The 22,106-nt window shown below is 28.6% G+C and overlaps 1 protein-coding gene across 6 annotated transcripts in view; it reads right to left on the bottom strand.

The window, feature by feature from the left end:
• The window catches only part of LPCAT (lysophosphatidylcholine acyltransferase), a 74,672-nt gene that overhangs the window by 13,718 nt on the left and 38,848 nt on the right, over positions 1-22,106 (bottom strand). For all 6 annotated transcript variants that reach the window (XM_067276260.1, XM_067276258.1, XM_067276259.1 and 3 more), the window contains 5 exons: positions 20,303-20,337; positions 15,905-15,959; positions 13,469-13,551; positions 1,423-1,548; positions 482-632 (listed from right to left, as the gene is read on the bottom strand). In XM_067276260.1, the coding sequence (XP_067132361.1) occupies positions 482-632; positions 1,423-1,548; positions 13,469-13,551; positions 15,905-15,959; positions 20,303-20,337 (450 nt within the window). The remainder of the gene's footprint in view (positions 1-481; positions 633-1,422; positions 1,549-13,468; positions 13,552-15,904; positions 15,960-20,302; positions 20,338-22,106) is intronic.

Raw genomic sequence — 22,106 nt, 5'->3', positions numbered from 1 at the left:
ATAATTCATTTTTTATGTGAATTTTTTTTTTGCGGTAGTTTTTGGCTAGATTCTGGTGATATCCCCAAAAGAATTTAACGTATATATACGTCCCTCACCACTGCCACACGATCGCCCTCGACATATATATACGTCCCTCACTGCTGAGTGGTTAATCTCATAAAAGGAACAAGAATCATTTTCAAGGCATTTGTAGATGAGTAGAAAAAAACTGATAAGACTAAATCCTGTCAAGTAGCAGAAAACCTACATGATATGAAAAAACAAGATAGTTCCATAAGTTCCAGCTTTTGCAGACTTTACTGTAATATTTTTTAAATTAGTATTTCGATATAAGATATAAAATTAAAAATTCAAAGAATGTTATCCTGAATCTTCATAAAGATTTTGAAAAATGATTACTTTTATGCTTTATATATTAATATAAAAAAATTATGTAGTTTTGTTATAATTATTAAAATAATATAAATCAATTACTTACTTGATCCATGACATCAAATATATCTCTTAATGTATCTGATGAAGAGCTTTCCAAGAAATGAGAAAATTCTTGAAGTGTACAAATTCTGTTTTCATCTTTTAACTTTAACTGAAGTTTTTTCACTTCAATTCCAATATCTGTGAATTTCAATCTGCTCAAAATAAAGGACAAAACTTAATACTTTTTAAATCTTAATTTTCATTAATTCATAATAATAAAAAAATAAAAATACAGTAATATTGATTTTTACTAATAGTTTCTAATATACATTAGTAAAACTAAGTATTTGTTAATCATGAATACTAAATAATATAATTTTTGCACATTTATAAACTAATATTAATATTTAATCTATCAAAGTTAAAACCATTTGTTTTAATATTTTCTATTAAAAAAATATAATTTTTTATTGATTGTATAAAGTAATCAAAATATTCTTATATAGCTATGAAAAAACTAAGAAAATAATTTTTCTTTTTATATTTTTCAGTACATGTATGAGCAAAAATTATTGTGACATTGTAACAATGCCAGGCTGCAAGTTTTAATCATGTTTTAAATTTATTTAATTTAAAATATATGCTTTTAATCTCAAATTAGTGGTGTCTTGCCACTGTACATCATACTTTTTCTGACAACAATAGAGTCATGCTATTCATCAATGTAACTCCATTCTGGGGAAAATTTTTGAATTGATATAACATGACTTCCAGTGCAAATTGAAAGTTCATATATAGTTAATGAAGGCCTGTTATTGGGCTGCAATTTAAAAATTTCAGTCCAATAAATAGATATTAGATGATAAATTAAATACCTTATATTAATAAATAATTCTCAGTAAGATAAGTATTCATATCATTAAAACAGATCAACTTGGCATGTGAAAATTCTCAATTGTGAAGAAATTAAATAATACATGATTGTCAAGAATTGTATCTTACCCATGTTGATGTCTATATTTCACTAATTTTACCAAAGCAGGTGTCTGAGGTATTTTATTATCACCATTCCATTTTATAAATTTGAGATCATCAAATGTGTAATAGGACACGGGAACACCTAAAGCTCTGAAATAGTTATTTATAAAAATCATATTGTTAGTTATAATTTTAAAAAGATTAAATTGATATTTAATTATCTAATAGATTTAAATAAAATATATTATTATTATTTGCCTTAATCGAAAAATTCTAATTTCAATAGATAATAGCTAATTAAATTTTAGAATTGTAATTATTAATAATGCCGTAATAGTTGAATAATAACAAATTATTATTATTATTCAACTATGGGGGGGCACTCTGCTTGTCATGGCAAATGGTGACTTTTTGACTACACCTGATTTCATAGGAGATTATCTAGTTTATTTCGATTTTCTAGTGTTTGTTTATATAGTGTTTAACTTAAATGTTACTCAATTATTGTTACTAATGGCTGGAATTGAACTGAATCCTAGACCTCTCCAAAAAACTCCAACGAAAAGAGGTACCCCTCCAATCAACTGTATTACGCAATCTTCACTCAATACAAAATCTTTAGAAGGTGAAAATAAGTTGATTTCAGAGTATACTCAATCACAAAGAGGGGAATTGGCAACTTCGTTAAGTGAAAACCTTACTTTAAATCCTGAATCTGTAACTTCAAATCTGGAATCATTAGACCCTTCAACTACAGTCCTCTGGACGAAGATAATTGAACTCATCACTTTAAATAATGAAAAAAAAGAAAATCAGTTTTCTTTTATTTGTAAAGAAATTAATACTATTTATAATGAAATAAGTGATTTTACGGGTCAACTTCACTCCATTAAGATCAGTAATGAAAAACTTGAATCCAAACTTACAAAACTAAGAAGTGAGAAAGAGTTACTTCAATTTAAGATTGACGCACTGAATAATAAATTAAACAATAATAATTTAATAGTATATGATTACTCAAAAATTTTTTCTGATGATGATAATGAGGATATACTGAATTTTTTGAATCATACATTAAAAATTCCATCCAAAATGGACAAAGACATAAAATCAATTTATAATATCCCCAACTCAAAAATTAATATTAAATGCTTAACTTTAAAATTGGTTCAATTGCATAATAATATTATGATGGCCTTTGGAAAGCAAAAGCAAAATAAATTATTGGGTCCATGGCAAAACTTAAATATATCAGCCAATTTGGTTACTGATTCTCAAATGAGGAAAAAAGCTCTATTACCTTATTACATTGATTTAAAGAGTTGAAATGTACAAGTTAAACTATGTAATGATTTTCTTCTAATTAAACAGAAGAAAGTTACATATAGCTTTTTATTAAAACAATTGGTTTATGCAGAGGATTTTTTAGAATATTATATATACTTCATGAATAACTGTTTTCTCCCAATCTCCGGATATAATAAATAATGAAGCCAATAGCAATAAAATTCAGGATAAACCTCAGTTAAAAATTGGGATTCAGTGGGAATTGTAATGGTTTATTGAAAAAAATTGATAATATTGAATTTAAATTTCTATTAAAGAATTTCGATATAATGGGTTTAACAAAAACATGAATGACCTCGATAAAGGATGGATTTTTTAAAAATAATAATGAATTTAATATAATTTTGACAGTGGCCCATAAACCAGTTGACCCCGGTCATCTATTTGGTGGTTTGACTTTATTTATTAAGAAAAAATTGGTGAAATAAAGAATTTGCAGTAAACCAATAATTATATAACAGTCTTAATCCAAATTACGAATTGGGATTTGCAGTTGCCGGAAAAAAGGCTAATTGCTATTATACTAGTGCATATTCCACTGGATCAACTCCAGATTTTACAAGAAGTTTTCAAATTTATTGAAAAATGGATTAATCTTACTTTTTATGTTATAGTAATTGGAGATTTAAATGCCAGAATAGCCCAAAAATGGATATAGAATACGAGGGTCCTAATTTATTGATTCAAAATACCCGTAAATCAAAAAATAAAAAATATAACAAACTAGGAATTCAGCTTCGAATATATGGATCAACTACAACTATACGTATTAAATGGTAGAATAAAAAATGATTTTCCGTCCGAATTTACTTGCTTGACTAATGTGGGATGCTCAACAACTGATTTAATAATATGTTCAGAGTTATTTACAGACTTATGTACAGAAATTCAGGTATTAAATTATGACTTTTCCAACCATTTTCCTATAAGAATGTCAATTCAAATAGCAAACAATCAACAAATTAAGAAGGAATCAATATCACATGAAATAATTCATTATAATTTCCAACAATATCAACTCTTGATTGGTAAAAGAATTAAATATTTATTGAATTACGGTCCACTGGTGGGAATTGAATGATATTTTCGATTTGAATTAGTAATTAAAGAATTTATACAAATATGTAATTCAAAATTTAATAGAATATGCAAATTTAAGAAGCCATGGTTTGATTTGGATTGTTATAAATTAAAAACGCAGAAGAATAAAGCTTTAATGCAATTTAGAAAAAGTAATTCAAATGAATCTCTTAAATATTATAAACAAATAAAAACATCATATTTTAATTTAATAAAAGTTAAAAAGTCAAATTATTTTAAAAAACTACAACAGAGAATGTTAATAAATAGAGATAATCAACTATTTTGAACAACAATTCATAACTTGGAAGAAAACTCACTCCGAACGACATCCAGATATTGATTTTTCTATATGGTCTCACTATTTTAATAGATTTTCAGTCATAGAAAACTTACCATTTAATTATCAAACATCCCAGATGAATGATTTATTGGACCCATTATTTACTTATGATGAATTAGAATATTCAATTGGAAAATTAAAATTAAAAATCAGTGCTAGGACAGGATTTAATTACTAATAAATTTATAAAATTCTTACCTCCGTCCAAGAAGCACTTACTTCTTGATTTATTTAATTATTTTTATAATTCTTTAATTTTCCCACCATCATATAACTCTGTTAAGTTATTAATGATTTATAAAAATGGAAATAGACTATCACCAGAAAATTATCGACCTATCGCATTTTTATCATCCATAAGAAAATGTTTCACATCCATACTTGTGACTCTTTTCAAAAATGGACTACAAATCAAAACTTAAATTCGACATGTCAATTTGCATTTGTTAAATCTAAGGGCATCAAATTGGCCATATTCCTGTTAACTTCATTAATTCAAACTTACCTAATGAAAAAATGAAGAAAAATTTATGCGGCATTTATCGATATAGTTAAGGCCTTCGATTCTGTATATGTTCCTGCTCTGGTTAATAAATTAAAAATATTAGGGGCTGGTAATAAATTTGCTGATGCTATTATGTATCTTTTCTCTTCATATAAAATCAATATTGCATATGGTAATCAATTATATCCTGAATTAATTATATATAAAAGAATTTTACAAAGTGAGCCACTTTCACCATATCTGTTCAACTTTTATATTAATGATATTGACAAGTTGTTTTTAAACGATTCAGAAGGTATATATATATATGTTACAGTAAAAATATTTTACTGTATATATATATATATATATATATATATATATATATATATATATATATCAGGTCAGTCCATAAGTTCGTGCGCATTTTTATGACCTTGAGAAAAATCTTGTTTTGCTGTTAAAAATGTCAGTCTAATGTGATAATTTTTACATCGAAGTGTTAAATTGGATCTCATTCATATAATACTGTTCAGAATTGTGAACATTTCAGTTGTTTACTTTCGTTAAAATGGAAGTAACCGACGAATATAAAAGACACGTTTTATACTTTTTATTTTTAAGTGGTGAGAATGCTACAAATGCAGCCAAAAAAATTAAAAACTGTACATAATCAAATCGTAATTAGTTCAAGGACTGCGCAGAAGTGGTTTGAAAGATTTAGAAACAACGATTTTAGTGTGGAGGATAAGGCTCGTACCGGAAGATCCGTCGACTTCGTCGACGGATCTTCCGGTACGAGCCTTATCCTCCACACTAAAATCGTTGTTTCTAAATCTTTCAAACCACTTCTGCGCAGTCCTTGAACTAATTACGATTTGATTATGTACAGTTTTTAATTTTTTTGGCTGCATTTGTAGCATTCTCACCACTTAAAAATAAAAAGTATAAAACGTGTCTTTTATATTCGTCGGTTACTTCCATTTTAACGAAAGTAAACAACTGAAATGTTCACAATTCTGAACAGTATTATATGAATGAGATCCAATTTAACACTTCGATGTAAAAATTATCACATTAGACTGACATTTTTAACAGCAAAACAAGATTTTTCTCAAGGTCATAAAAATGCGCACGAACTTATGGACTGACCTGATATATATATATATATGTTACAGTAAAAATGTTTTACTGTAATATATATATATATTTATTACAGTAAAAACCCGTTTTTAGTGAAAACGCGTTTTAACTAGTTGAAACTAGTTTTTACTGGATGTCATTGTTATAACCCATTTTGTCTAGTTAAAACTAGATAAAAAGTTAATGTTTGATTTTAATTTTAACTTTTGACATTAGTTAAAACTAATTTTAGCTACATAAATATGTTTGGGAGGAAATAAATAAAGTGATGATTGGGATTAAAACATTTGTATTATTTAATACGATATTTATTGAAAATATTGGTCACACATCTGTGTTATTAACATTAATTAACCCTTTGTCCCTGAAGGCACCGATTGATCGGTACCCTGGCTTTTTAAGCAAAACTTTGAAGGTACCGATTCATCGTTACTTTGGTAAATATTGATTTTTGTAAAATTTATTAACAACAGATATAATCTCGTTCGATATGAAGTGAATAAAGTATAATAATTCATTATATTAGTTGATAGCAGTATAAAATTTTGATTTCAAACAAATGTTTGATATAATGTGCGATAATTTCACAATGAATAAACATACATGCATAAGTGTTATATCGAATTGTACAAAACAATATTCTACATCTTTCTGGCTCAATGCCAGCAAACAACTATGTAACTAGACAATGTTAATTGTCTAGTTACATAATTTGTAACATTTTTCACAAAATGTTACAAATTATCAAGTTTGTGTGTCAGTTCTGATATATATTGTTTTTCTTTCTTATAAATTTTTCTAATAAAATGCATTGAAAAATATCGTATTTAAAACTAAAGATACAGTATTAATAAATGTAAGTGATTTTTTTTCATATAGATATAATGATAATTTGATTTTTGGTGAACTTTTAAAATAATATCGCCTGACTGACCTATATTGCCTTGGAGGGATGGCAAAATAAACGTAAACAAGATGTTGGGGGAAAAGGGTTAAAGCGATACGAAATTCATCATACACTATAGGAATGTGTTAGCTGAATGACCTTGGTCGAAACAGTTTTTACTAAGCCATTTTGTTAAAACCCGTTTTGTTAGTTAAAACTAGTTTTAACTCAAATTCATTTTTGACTAGCAGTAAATTCTAGTTTTAACAATGACATCCAGTAAAAACTAGTTCCAACTAGTTAAAACGCGTTTTCACTAAAAACGGGTTTTTACTGTAACATATACATGGTTGAACATTTCATTATATTTTATATGCTGATGATCTGGTTTTATTGGCCCCAACCAAAGTAACTCTACAACACAAGCTTATCAAAATTAATGACTACTTGAACTCTATATTCCTATCGATAAATATTACCAAATCTAAAATAATTATTTTCAGAAATTACATTAAATTATTAAACCAAGAGAGTTTTTTTATTTAAATGGTCAACCTTTAGAATTAGTTAATAATATAAAATATCTAGGTATGATTTTTAACTGGAATGGTAAATTCCAGATGCATCTGAAATATCTTAATGTAAAAATCAATCAATTAATTAATAATACTCTTTATTTAAGTGCAAGTTTAAAAATTTCGAATTTAAAATTGCATATGACAATGTTTAACTCAATTATTATGCCAGCCATTTTTTATACCAGTCCAATTTGGGCCATTGATCTATTTCATAATTTGGAAAAATATCATATTATATTTTTACACAAATTATATAAACTTGAACGTATAGCACAGTCCTAGGCTATGCTATACGATCAGAAACTAACAGATATCAACTATTCCCATTCTTTATGAAAAGATTAATTAAATTTTATTACCATCTACTAAACACAAATGATGATGATGTTAAATTTTTATATTATGTTATGAAAAATGATAATGTTAATAAAACAACATGGTGCTATATGTTTAACAAAGTTTTACAATCATTTGGAGTATCAAGTACATTATCTGACAATTCGATGGATAACTGGAGACAAGCTTATTCTATACTAATGTATTCAGCTTTTTCACATTCAATAATTGATGACCAAAATTCAATTCTGAACTCAACATATTGACCATGGTATCTGCATACTTTAAATTTTCCTACACAATTGAATATTATTACTATGAATTCAATTATAAATATTAAATGTATTTTAATTCAACTAAGGCTTAACCAATACTCATTAATAATAAATAATACATATATTGATTTTTCAAGAGCCTGTTATTGGTGTGGATCCAACGATTTCTCTGCAATTCACTTATTCGGACTGTATGGCTTTAAAAGACTATCAACAAAAATTTCAAACTTTAGAAATAATTTCTATAAAAAAGAGACAAATTACAGAGCCATATTATGTAATCTATCAAAAACAAATATGTATAAAATTGTCAATTTTTTTACTCAAATTGCTAATGTATTAAAACATTGTTATACGAATTGATTAATTATTTTTATTGTTTATGTATGAATACTACTGTAAATGACTTGTTAATATTTAATGTTATATACATAAAATAATCACTCCCTTGTAACAAGGTTTCCTTATTAGGAATAATGATGATGATGATGATATATAATAATTAAATAGTTGAATAATAATATTAATAACAAAAATAAAATAATTCTGCTTGTAATCTCATCGAGTTCATCATTTTCACAATTTATTAATTCTGTTATAATTTTAACGAGTAACTAACACAAATATAAATATCAAGAAGACAGTAATTTTTGATTAATAAATATTTTTGAATCGACAAATCAGGCTTCAATTTCAGATCCAATGTTATGAACAAAAATTATTTTGAACACTTGAATTCACTATTAAACAATGAAAGTGACATGTGACATCATGCCAAGTATGATTTAAATTTATTAAAAACTTTTAAAATAAAATTTAAGCAATATTTTCCAAAAATATTTAAATTTCAGAAGTGAAATATTAAATAATGTTAACAAAAAGTTAAAATAAAAAAACAAATAAATAGACTAGTTAAAGACTTGGGTTTTTAAGTGATAGCCTTAATCTAAACTCATTTATATGGAATATTATACCACAATTGGGAGGCACATGGGTTTGATACAAGCAATGGCTCTTATAAGATTCATTGGTCTGGATGATTTTGCATAACTCCTCATTTACAGAAATATAACCCATGACTGTTAATTAACAAACCTAAATAAATAGCATAATCAAGTATAAAATTTTTGTTCTTGATAGAAATTATGCACAATTAATTAAAAACAATTACACACTTTCAGAATTATAAATTTATTGTAATATCTAAAATTAAATGAAACTTAGTATCTTTGAAAATAGATAAATAAAGTGAAGTACCACTTACTTCCTAAAAATCTACTTTAATCTATTCAGCACATTAAAAATAAACAGAATGCAAAACTGAGAGTTGTATGCATTTAAAATTATAAGATGTTTCAACATCAGAAAAATTAGATCCAAGAAACCTACAGAATATACTATAAATATATTTTGTACTGTACATGTTTATATTTCTAGCATGTTCTATACATTTGTTGTTTTTAATTTTTTTTTTAACATGGAAATAGTCTATGTTTTAAATTCATATGTTTGATTCTTACAGTTTTTCATTCTTTTTACTAATGTGCTGAATATGGCACAAGTTGAATCAAAAATATTATAAGTTAAATATCTAAAATAATAAATTTAGATTAGTTTTCTTTAAGCAAGAAGTATTTCCTGTTATTTATAATCTTGAAAATATGTGAATTATTTTTATTTATTTATTTATTTATTTAAAGGTGAAGATAAATTTTAAAGCCATCAATATATTGTAAAAAATTAGTGTGTTCATTAATATATTGTGAATTATATCAACTAAAAAAAATTTCAAAATATATTCTTACTACAAAAATCAAGTACGTTTTAATGAAAAATATAATTTATGCATCAAAAAAGCTTGCAAGGACTGTTTCATAACTTTGCTGGCACTCAAACAGGAGGTTAATGAGACCAGGACAGGAAGTACAATCATTTTCAATTATACTATATTTAAATAATAATACCCCATCTGTTATGAGATTTTTATTCAAAATTAATTTTTATATTATTATTATTATTATGTTGGGTTAAGTGAGATATATTCGGTTAACACCGGTGGCTGTGTACTATGCCGGACCAAAGTCAAGGCATAGTAACCAAAACAGAAATTAAAGAAGTGTATCAGTGTGTGTGTCTGTATTGAGGAATTTTCTCACAATATGACATGTATTCAATATAGTGGCCTTCTGTAGTGTGATGTATGTGTTTCTATTCAATTCTAATGTGCCTAGGCTTTTGTGTAGTGTGTGTGGTATGACACCTGTAGAGGAGAGAACAACAGGTACAATAAGCACCCTATCCATCCTCCACAGATGCCTTATTTCCTGGGCGAGTTCTGTGTACTTGCTAATTTTTTCAGTGCATGCGTTTTGTATATTGTGAGTGTTTGGAATGGATATGTCTATAATGTATGTGATTTTATTGTGTTTGTCAATGAGTGTGATGTCTGGTCTGTTGTAGTATATTGTTTTATCTGTGATTATGGCTCTGTCGTAGTACATTTTGTGCGTGTTGTTTTCCAATACTGTCTGTGGAATGTATTTGTAGTATGGCTCGTGGATGTCTACTAATTTGTGTTTCTTTACAAGCTCTTGGTGTATTATATTTGCTACTTGATTATGTCTGTGTAGATAATCTGTCTGTGCCAAGAGCTTGCAACCAGAGGTGATGTGTTGTATAGTTTCTGGCATGATGTGACATTTTCTGCATGTGTCATTTGTGAGTGTTGCATCTTTGAGTATGTGTTTTCTGTAGTTTTTAGTATTTATGACCTGATCCTGTATGGCGATCATGAATCCTTCCATCTCCCCAAAGAGGAATCCCCAAGCTAACCAGCTGTTTGACGCAGTTTTGTCAACAAAATCCTGGGCCAGATCATAAGGATGCCTGCCATGGAGTGCCTTTCGAGCCCACGATTGCTTAATGGTGTCTATGCTTTTTATATGTTGTGTTGTGTCCATATGATGTGGTAAGTTTAATGGTGTGTTATTTGAGTCTGCTAGAGTTACTGCTTTATGTAATTGTGATGTTTCTTGTTTTTTATAGAAAAACTCTCACAGTGACTGTATTTGTTTGTAGTGAAGGTTAACTATGTCAATCAGGCCACGCCCGCCATCTTTACGTGGAAGGATTAATCTTTCTGTGGCGGATTTAGGATGATGATGTTTATGCTTAGTAAGTGTTGTTCTTGTTTTCCTTTGGAGTTGGCTCAAGATCTGTGTGAGTCCAATGTATAACTCCAAAAGAATATGTGAGTACTGGGATGACATATGTGTTTATTGCTTTAACTGTGTGTTTTGCATTTAACTGTGTTCTGAGAATAGCATTTAACCTACTTTGGTATTCTTTAATTAATCTTTGCTTTATTTGTGTATGTTCTGTTAGTTTGGCCTGTTGGAATCCTAAATACTTGTAGAACTCGCCCTCTTCCATGGATTCAATAATGTCTCCATTTCCAAGCGCAAAATCTTCTTTCTTCAGGATTCCTTTTTCTATGTGAACTGTTTTGCATTTATCTAGGCCAAATTCCATTTGTATGTCCTTGGTGTATGAGTGTGTGATTTGTAGGAGTTGATAAAGTTGTTTTTGTGTGGATGCATAAAGTTTTATGTCATCCATGTACATGAGATGTGACAGTGTAAACTGTGTTGTTTTTTCATGTCTGATATTGTAACCATATTGTGTGTTGTTTAACATGTTGGATAATGGGTTCAGGGCTAAGCAGAACCAGAGAGGACTCAAGGAATCTCCTTGCAATATTCCTCGCCTAATAAAGATTTGGTTTGTTTGTATGGAAGTGTTACTAACCCTGAGATGTAGTGTTGTTCTCCAGTGCTGCATAGTGTTTTGAAAGAATGCAATGAGTGATGGATGTATTTTGTACATATGTAGAATATGTAGCAGCCAACTGTGTGGAACACTGTCGAATGCTTTTCTGTAGTCTATATAAGCCATGTGTATGTTTCTGTGTTGTTTGTGTGCTTGCCGTAGAATGACTGAATCTATGAGTAACTGTTCTTTGCATCCCTTGTGATTTCTACGGCAACCTTTTTTGTTGTTCTGTTAGAATGTCGTGTTCTTCAATATGTTTGTATATTTTGTTTGAGATACAGGATGTCAATAATTTGTACAGTGTAGGGAGACATGTAATTGGTCTGTATTGTGTGGGGTCTGTGGTATTGTTGTTTTTAGGTTTCATGTAGGTGATGCCCTGAGTAAGAAAATTTGGCATGTCTTGTGGATTGATGATAATGTGTGTTAGGTGTTTAGCTAGTTCCTGGTGCAGTGATGTAAACTTTTTGTACCAGAAATTGTGAATGTTGTCTACACCAGGTGTCTTCCAGTTGTGTGTTCTGTTGACAGTGTATTGGAAATCGTGTATGTTTATTTCAGCACAGGGCATAGTTGGTATGTTGTGCAAGTTTCTGTTCTCCTCCTCGATCCAGCCTGCATCAGCATTGTGCGTGACAGCACTGGACCAAAGAGAAGACCAATATGTTGTGAGTTCTTCTTCTGTTGGTGTGCCACTGTGCTGTGTATCAGTGTTTGCTTTGTTATTAATTTGTCTGTAAAAGAGTTTTTCATTGTTTGTATATAATTTATTTTGTTGTTTTCGTAGTGTACATGTTTTGTATCGTTTGAGTCTACGTGCTTTGGCAGCAAGTTTTTGTTTTAGTGTATCAATGTATTCTGTAATGTGTGTGTTGTGATGTTCGTGTTTTGTGTGTTTTTATTTTCTTGAAAATGTTTTTGAGCTGTTTCCTTAATTTGGGTGTTATGTTGTTTTTAGTGTATTGTGTCAGCCTGCCTAATTGCTGTCTAATGTCATTTATTTGTATTTCTATTCTTCTCTGCCAGGCAGGCTTGTGATAGTATTGTGTTTTCTGTGTATTTGTCTGTGACTGTACCTTCAGTCCATGGTGTGTCACTACTGTGACTGCCCCAGCATAAACTAATGTATGAATGTCTGCGAGTGTAGAAATTGAATGAATGTAGTGTGGTATTAAGTGAGTGTTTACATAATTTAGTGTTTTTTCTACTTCCTTTGACGTGTTTATTTTTGGTATTCGTGGTCGTTGTGTGGGATCTGTGCCTGTATATTTAGTGAGTGTTTCCTGAAATATAGGTGAGAGCGTATTAACTAAATCCATGTCTATGTTATCAGTGATGGATGAGGAAGTGTCTGTAGTATCATTAGTGGTACTTGTTGTGTGTGTGTTATTATCAATGCTTGTTGCTGGATTATCCTGACAGGTTACATGATCGTCATTAATGTTAGATGTTTCTGTCTGTTGATGTATTTGATCAGCAACCTATTGTTTGATAAGTTCAAGTGTTGTTTGTGGAATAAGGTTGTTGTGTATAATTGTTCTTTTTTGATCAACAACCCTTTGATTATTATTGATTATTATTATTATTATTATAAAAAGACAATGTTAATTTTGAGGATAAGGTAAGTTTTTAAAAAATTTAAATGTAAAAAACTAAAAGGGTCAAAATTTGACTGATCACCACATCTCTATATTATATTCTATAACATCTAAGAACGTAAAATTATAAATTCTAATATATGAAATAATAAAATTTATTACTACTTACTGAGCCATGCAAAGCTTCACATTCTGAGCAAATAGTCTAGGATTCCTTTTCTCAATTTCATTAGGTTTATATACAGGCAAATACTAAAATTGAAATAATGTAATAAGTAAATTATATATGATACTAGAAAACATTTAGAAATTATTTCCCACTATATTAATAAACTCTTCCAATACAAATTTAATAAATGAGTGCTAGAAACAATAAAATAAATTAAAAAGGTTTTAATTAAATAAAAAAACCTTAATAATAATTTGATTACAACTTATAGATAATAAATAATTTGAAGAAATATGTATACTGTTATATAAAAATACTGCAACATATTCTGTAATTACAATTTCCATTTTCCAACAGCATTTTTGGTATTTATTATACATGTTACAAATGTAGATTTACTGTATGTTGCTATATAAAAGTTGTTTAATTTTTTATACTTATTTGATAAAATAGATAGTATGGAAGTTATTTTTCATAAAAATTTTAATAATTTTTGTAATTTATCATAATTATATATACATTTATGGAAGATTATTATAAATATTTTTCATATTTATAATTTTCTTCTAGTTAATTAACATTTTTTTTACATAAAATATTGAATATTTGTATTGATGTTACTGAAATAATTTTCTATGGGATATTTCAAAAAAGATAAATTCATCTGTTAAAAATTTATTTAAAAAAAAAAAAAATTAATGTAAAACTTAGTCATAAAATAAAAATTGTACAGATGACTATAAGAGTATTATAAAAGAATTTAATTTATTTTCTTAAAAAAAAATAAATAAAATAATGATGTAATTCCTGATGATGATTACATGATATAATGATATGACCATATAATAAAAAATAAATACAAATGAAAAAAATTTGTATTATTTTAATATTAATTTTATTGCAACAAAACAATATTTAATAATAAAAACACGAACGATACACTAACAAACAAAAGAGATACAGTAGAGAGTCGTAAATCTAAATCAATTGGGGACTGGGGTTGTTCGGATTAGTGATTTGTTCAGATAACCAATTATGTACGAAAAATTATATTAACCTGTCCGATGTTCAAATTTTTCTCCGTTGCGTGCCGCTTTGTGTTGAATTTTTGTCGATTTTAAGCCTAACGAAAATGTTTATAATAATAATCAAGGCTATTGTATCGATAAAAATTAATTCTTTATTTTGTACAAACAAAATAAATATATTGAAAAATATAAAAACATGAAAATTATAGTTTAAAAGTAAATCTAGTATCAAAAATGTTCGATTCAGCACGACACAGTTCGACTGAAAATCGTTTGAATAACTGGCAATTCAGATTACCAGGACTCGGATTAATGACTCTCTACTGTACTGATAATTTCAGTTGAATTGAAACAACTAGTTGATGAAACATGAAATACTATGCAAGAAGCTATTGACAGGAACTATTAGGAAAAAATAATTAGTGATAACACTTAAAATAGTAGTAATAACTTTTTTGTTAATTTTATGTCCAAATGATAACTTTCAACACAAAAGTATTCTCCATAACATGTCTCTATTTATGATTATATATAAATATGAATAACAAAACAGTTATAAATTCACTATGTTAAAATGTAAAATATAATAAAGTAATTTCAAGATAATTATGAAAAATTTTTATAATTTACCGTATATCTCGGCAGATGAGGTATAAATTTTTGTCAAAGTTTTATAGTTTTAGCATATATCTGTCCTATAAGATGACCCCCAAACTATCAATGGCCTATGAATTTAGTTTAGATCAGCGATCATCATCTGGATAATAACACTGTATAGCTTATATGGAATTATATCCAATTCGTAATTTTTCAAATAAACAAATTTTATTTTCTTGCATCTGGTAGCTCTGCCTTGCTATTGTTGCAAACATTCCCACTGATTTGGGCATTCAGGTAAGGACCTTGATTATTCACAAAAACGTCGTATGGGCTATTCTATTTTGTGCACATACCCTAGTTTCTGCTAGTAAATAATTACAGTTTGTCCGTTTTTGTATAATGGTTTTATTTATATAAATTTCAATCTAATTGTTTTTGTATCTGTCCTATAAGATGACCCCAGATTTTGGGGGCCTTTTTTTTATGATTCAATTATCATCTTATCTGCCGAGATATATGGTAACTTCATTTTTTATTGAAATTTACAGGATAAATAAGGTTTTGGTTACAGTTTTTGCATTTAATTTGTTGATATCTCAAAAAAACTTTGAGATTCAAAAAAAGTTGGAACTTTGAGTTACAAACTAGAAAAGGAAAAATTCCTTCTAAATTTTTTATTTAAAACATCATAAATTAAAAAACAAAACGTTTTATAAATAAAAAGCACTTCCTTTAAGTCTTCATTTCAAGAAAAAAATTTATAAAAAAGCTCTTCATTTATAAAAAAAGTTTCATTTGATATTCTTACCTCAATCTCACAATAACTTCTAAACTGGCACAGTGTTAACCATAACAATTTCAACCTAAAATAAAAGAAATTAAGATTTGAAATATTCATAATTTTATTTTAATGTAATAAATCAAAATTTCTATTTTTTATTATATTTGGATTTCTTATGACTAATGTTAGAGCTGCAACATAAAGCCCAGAAGTAAATTCTTTTTGCTCTGACAAAGTTTCAGCAAAAAGAATTTACTTCTAACAAAAACCCTAAGATGGTGCTATATGGCTGTGGTTCTTGTGTGTTATGTGATTAAATGATCTAGTTATACATTGCTTATGAAAACAGTTACCCGTATTTTACGAACTATAAGACGCTAGGGACTATAAGACGCATCTGAATTTTGGAGACAATTTTTCAAAGAAAAAAGTGCGTCTTATAGTCCGTAAAATACGGTATTTGTTTGAAATGGAAACATCATTGGAACAAGGGGTATGCAATTAAATTGTGTGTATTTAAGGAAAATAGAGTCAGAAACATATGCTGCGCCAGACTTTTTGAGATTAAAATGATAGCATGGGAAAGTGCTTTTGCTGGCACAAAGCATTCAATGAAGAAAGAGAGTTGTGCAACATTGTTCTTGTGAGGGCAGATCTTCAACATCAACAACAGAAATCATGATTTGAAAGTCTGCAATCATCATCAAGGAAGAAAGTAGAGCATCATTACAGCAACTGCTACTGATTCTAAGCATTCCCTACATAAAGCATGCAATCATGCAATCAAACATAAGTACACATTTAGGCCTTACTTGCATTTGTACTCACTGAATTCCAAAACTGTTGACTCCTAAATAAATGCAACATTGAATGATGTGTATGGAACTGAAAGCTAGATTTTGCTTACAAGGTGAAAAAACTTTCTGAAAAACAATCACAGCAGATGAAGCATAGCTGTACTATTATGATCTCATCATAAAAAAAACAAAGCAGTGAATGAAAACAACTTTCTTCATCACCTCTAAAGAAAGCAAAAACTGTTAAGTTGACAGATAAGGTAATGAATATTGCATTCTTTAATCACAAGAACATTCAATTATACAAGCGCTAAGGTGGCTTTTCTTTTTTGCTAGACTTATTATACATTATTATTATGGATGGTGATTATTGATTAACAGGTTACACCTGTTAATCAATAATCGCCATCCATATTTTATCTAATGTCACAACTCCTGCATTTCTCATAATCCAATTGTAACACAAGAGTTGAAAAGGGACATAATTGTCCAAAATGCATACTCGAAAAAATAAAAAGTTTTTCTAAAGCTTGTCTTCCTTTTTATTCATGGTATAATAAGCATAAGAACATTGTTTTCCAGAATTTTTGGAACATGATAATACCATAAATGGCCTTTATTACTCAAATGTCTTATGCCACTTGTGACATTATTTTCAGAAAAAGTGATTACAGTGGAATCATGGCTTCAATTTGCATCATGATAATTCAAGGTCATTTATTATTGTGAGACGTAAGATGTTTTGGACAAACACAACATAGTGTTTGTCCCAAACATCTCACGGTTAGGTGTGTGAGTAGAATGGAGAATGATTACCACAATCATATACAGTAGAACATCAATTATCCAAATGTCAATCAACCAAAATGTCAATTCACTGAAAGCTTTCCAGTCAGCAAATTTAAATTTCTGCTGGTGTTCTGGCGCTGCAATCTTTGGCTATGTCTTGGGCTACACCAATATTATTTTTGTTGGTGTGCGTGTTTTAGCTGGCAGCACTGGCGCGACCATGAGAGGGTACTTGAGGATGTGCCAAGATTTGAACAAATTTCAACATGGGATAGGTTAATATATTTTTTTGTACATAATCGGTTATCCGAAAAATCAATTTTCCAAACAACCCCAGTTTCCATAATTTGGTTTGGATAATCGATGCTCTACTGTACTCCTAATTCTGTTCCATATAACTTTTGGGTCTTTTAAGAATTCAAGAAACTTATGAAACATATTACTTTAACATTTAGTAAATATTAAACATATACAGTCAAACCTGTTTTTATGCGCTCTTTTTATGTGCGATTTTTATTTGTGCGATTTTTTAATGCAAATTTTTAATTTGTGCGGTTTTTTTTGTGCGATTTTTTATTTGTGCGGTATAGTTGGCGACTAGTCTCGTGCGATTCGTCATGTCTCACGTTGACTTATTATAGCTAAATAAACTTATTATAGCATAAATGCACTTATTATAGTAATATTATTGCATGAATATGCGAAAAATGAAATAATTTACTTTTTAAGTCAACAAAACACCACCCGGACAAAAACATGTAAAACAGACGATAGACCAGACGATGCAGTCAAGTGCTGACATCTGTTGTCAATAAATTCTATATCGTACGGTTTTGAGTTATTTTCTATGTGAGACTTTTTTATGCGGTCCCTGTTGACCGCATAAAAAAATATTTTTTTAAATTGTGTTGCGAAAACTATTATTTACAGCCATTCGTGAAGTTTCATGAGATTTTTTTTATGCGTTTTTTTTAATGCGGTCCCTATCCCCCGCATAAAAACAGGTTTGACTGTATATGTTTAATACATGCTATAACATATTTAACTAAATAAATATTAAAATATATAAATACAGTGAGTGATCGGTTAACGAACAGATCAGTTAACAGACACTTTTGCGAAAGATTTTTATGTTCGGACAACGAACACATGATTGGATAACGAACACCTTACAGAACAAACACAAGAAGCAGCGATGTAAAATAATGAATACCGATTGGTCTTCCCTTGTCTTCAGACAACAATTCGAAACTTTTCGGAGTGTGGGAGACGTCGACATCGATGCTCAACATGGTATATACTGATCAGATAGTATTCCTCCAAGCTTTGAAACTCTACCTTGTAATTCCAGCCTTTTATTTTTCTGACAAAAACAATTCTTTTATAGTATTTGCAAGACTGTTGGGCAGGCACTCATTTAAGTTTTGCATCTGTTTTTCTTTTCAAAAGGTGAGAGTATAATAGCAAAGGTAGAGAGTGGGCAGAAAATGCCTAATGTTGATGGACAGTATAGCTCGAACAGGTCTACAGTTGGCCACAGTTCAATCTTATTTAAGAAAGATACAGTATAATCAAGAAGACTCAAGAAGCTAAAGGAGTAACAAAAATCACATCTGAGAAATAAAGAACATTGAAAAGATCATAATGGAACTGATCTGACGACAGAAGAACACCAAGAACTCTTGAATGAAGAACACCAAAAAACTTGGCAAGATATGTTTTCTTCTGAAAAAAAGGATTAATGCTGATATCTTCTATTAAACATCTTTTGAAGACGTGGGAGGATGTCAGAACAATGGTCTTAGAATGGCATCCAAACCAGGTTGAGGCTTGGGGATTTCTACAATTACAATGTTATTAATTATTACTGAAAAATCCTGAAGAAGAGAGAAAAGCAATTGACATTAGATAGATTCTTTAACTCCCTCAAATGGAAAAAACATGACTAATAAAAATGCAAGACTGTATGTATGTATTTTTATTATTACATATAAATAAACGTAGTAAGAAAGTATATTTTTTTATTTTTTGGGATCTCCAGAATGAATTACAGTAGAGAGTCATTTATCTGAATCAATTGGGGACTGGGGTTGTTCGGATAACAGATTTTTTGGATAACCGATTAGGTACGAAAAAATATATTAACCTGTCTGATGTTGAAATTTTTCTCCATTGCGTGTCGCTTTGTGTTGAATTTTCATCGATTTTAAGCATAATGAAAATTTTTATAATAATAATCGAGGCTATTGTAACGTTAAAAATTATTTCTTTATGAAAAAAATAAAAACATAAAAATAATACTTTAGAAGTAAATCTAGTATCAAAAAAGTTCGATTCAGCACGACACAGTCCGACTGGAAAGCGTTCGAATAACCGGCGTTCGGATAAACGATTCTCTACTGTAATTAAATTCCCATTAAAACCTATGGTAAATCGATAATCGGTTAACGAACAATTCGGATAGCGAACAAAATCTTGGAATGGTTTATGTTCATTTACTGATCACCCATTGTATAAATAATATATTAACAAATAATATTTAATATAATATATAAGTTGTTGTTTATGGTTATGTGTAAATTTATTTAATATTAATATAACATTCGAGTGAAATAGCAATAGTTTCTATAGTATAGACATAATGTGAAAAAAATCATTTACTGTATTAAGGATTACTTAATTATGAAAGTTTGGTTTTCATAAAAATTGCTTGTTAAAACAATTGTAACAAATAAAATTGAAACATAAAGCATTAAGCATCTTATAAAATTAGAACTATATAGTTATCAAGCAAAATTAAAATAATCCAAAATGAAACTAGAAATTTTGGCAAACTTACGCTCCAGGTCCTTCCCATGTCCATGTCATTGTATCCTAAAATATAAGATTTAAGATTTAGTTTAAAAATTATGATTAAATTTTATATACCCCATATGCTAATAAGTTCTGATACAAATTTTGTCTTAGTTTTTCATGCATTTGATACATGCATCATTTACATGTATGTGCTGTATTTTTCAAATTCTATGTAAGGTAAGCTGCAATCTTTGTTCTATTAGACATGAAAGTCCTACAAAAAAACTACAGCTTGAGAAAATCTAACTTAGACACAAATACCAGTTAAAAACTTTGATGAGTTTACTGAACTTTGACATTTCCATCCATTTAAAATGTTAGTGTTTAGTAAACTTGTTGAAGTTTTTTAACTGGTATTGGTGTCTGAGTTTTTCTTAAGTATACCCCTTTCTGTGTGGTGGATATATTCCAAAGAAAGCCACGTAAAACAAAAAAAATTGCGTAAAAAAGTACAGCACATGTATCTTGTAGAAAATGCTTGCTAGGATTCACAACTTCAGTGAAATGAAAAAAATAAGCAATTTACAAAAGAAACACTAGGTTTTTTTATTGTAACATCATTTATCATTAACATTATTTGCATGTAAATATAGTAAACAAAAAGGTAGCATATGAAACATAAAATCAACATATAATATTCTCTGATGTACATATAGTACTATACTGTGCTTTAAAAAGATAAACGAATTATTGATTTCAACAAAGAGAAACTTTTTTAACAATAACTCAATTTTCACAAAAAGTTAAATTTATTTCAAATAAACTGTATATTTTGCATAAAAAAATTGATCATGTAAAAAAGAGGATTAGTTTCCTTTTGTCAATTGCATTATTTAAAAATAATGTAAAAATACACTGTAAAAAAAGGATAGGTTTATAACTAGTTTTTAAAGTGGAGACTATTCTGTAGCTTTTTCTTTTTCTTCAAGGAATCAAGAAATCAAAAATTTTCTATCTGCTAAAACCTGGGAATGGTACAAGAAACTTTGCATACCATTAATATTATAAATAGCTCTTTTTCAGGACTTATGTATTATAAAATATGTGATTAGAGAATAACAGATTAATTCCAACCAAAAACACCATACAAATAATCAGAAAAATCTAACCAATGACCTTAGGTTTGTGAATTGGTTTTAAAAATAATCTCTGCACAGTAAACAACTATATAGCTATAGATTAATGGGCAGAAAATTAAAATTCTTTATATAGTAGAGAGTCGTTAATCCGAACCCCGGTTATCCGAATCACCGGTTATCCGAACGCTTTCCAGTCGGACTGTGTCGTGCTGAATCGAACTTTTTTGATTCTAGATTTACTTTTAAAGTATAATTTTCACGTTTTTATATTCTTCAATATATTTATTTTGTTTGTACAAAATAAATAAATAATTTTTAACGATACAATAGCCTCGATTATTATTATAAAAATTTTCATTAGGCTTAAAATCGATGAAAATTCAACACAAAGCGACACGCAACAGAGAAAAATTTGAACATCAGACAGGTTAATATATTTTTTCATACATAATTGGTTATCCGAACAAATCACTAATCCGAACAACCCCAGTCCCCAATTGATTCAAATGAACAACTCTACTGTATTTTGTGTAACCAAATGGTTAATGGAAAGTACTTGATACAAAATATATGGATTTACAATTATAGATTACATGCTTGTAACTTAGTGATTGTAACAGCTCTCCTAAAAAAGTTATTTATAATGCTCAGATAATTAATTTGCATACCATACTATTAAGAGGTAACAACAAGAAACTAGGAAACTAA

This window comes from Centruroides vittatus, unplaced genomic scaffold (genome assembly GCF_030686945.1).
Source record: "Centruroides vittatus isolate TY-2023 unplaced genomic scaffold, ASM3068694v2 contig_680, whole genome shotgun sequence".
NCBI lineage: Eukaryota > Metazoa > Arthropoda > Arachnida > Scorpiones > Buthidae > Centruroides > Centruroides vittatus.
Note: the sequence above shows the minus strand (reverse complement) of the source record. Positions and strands in the feature narration are given on the sequence as shown.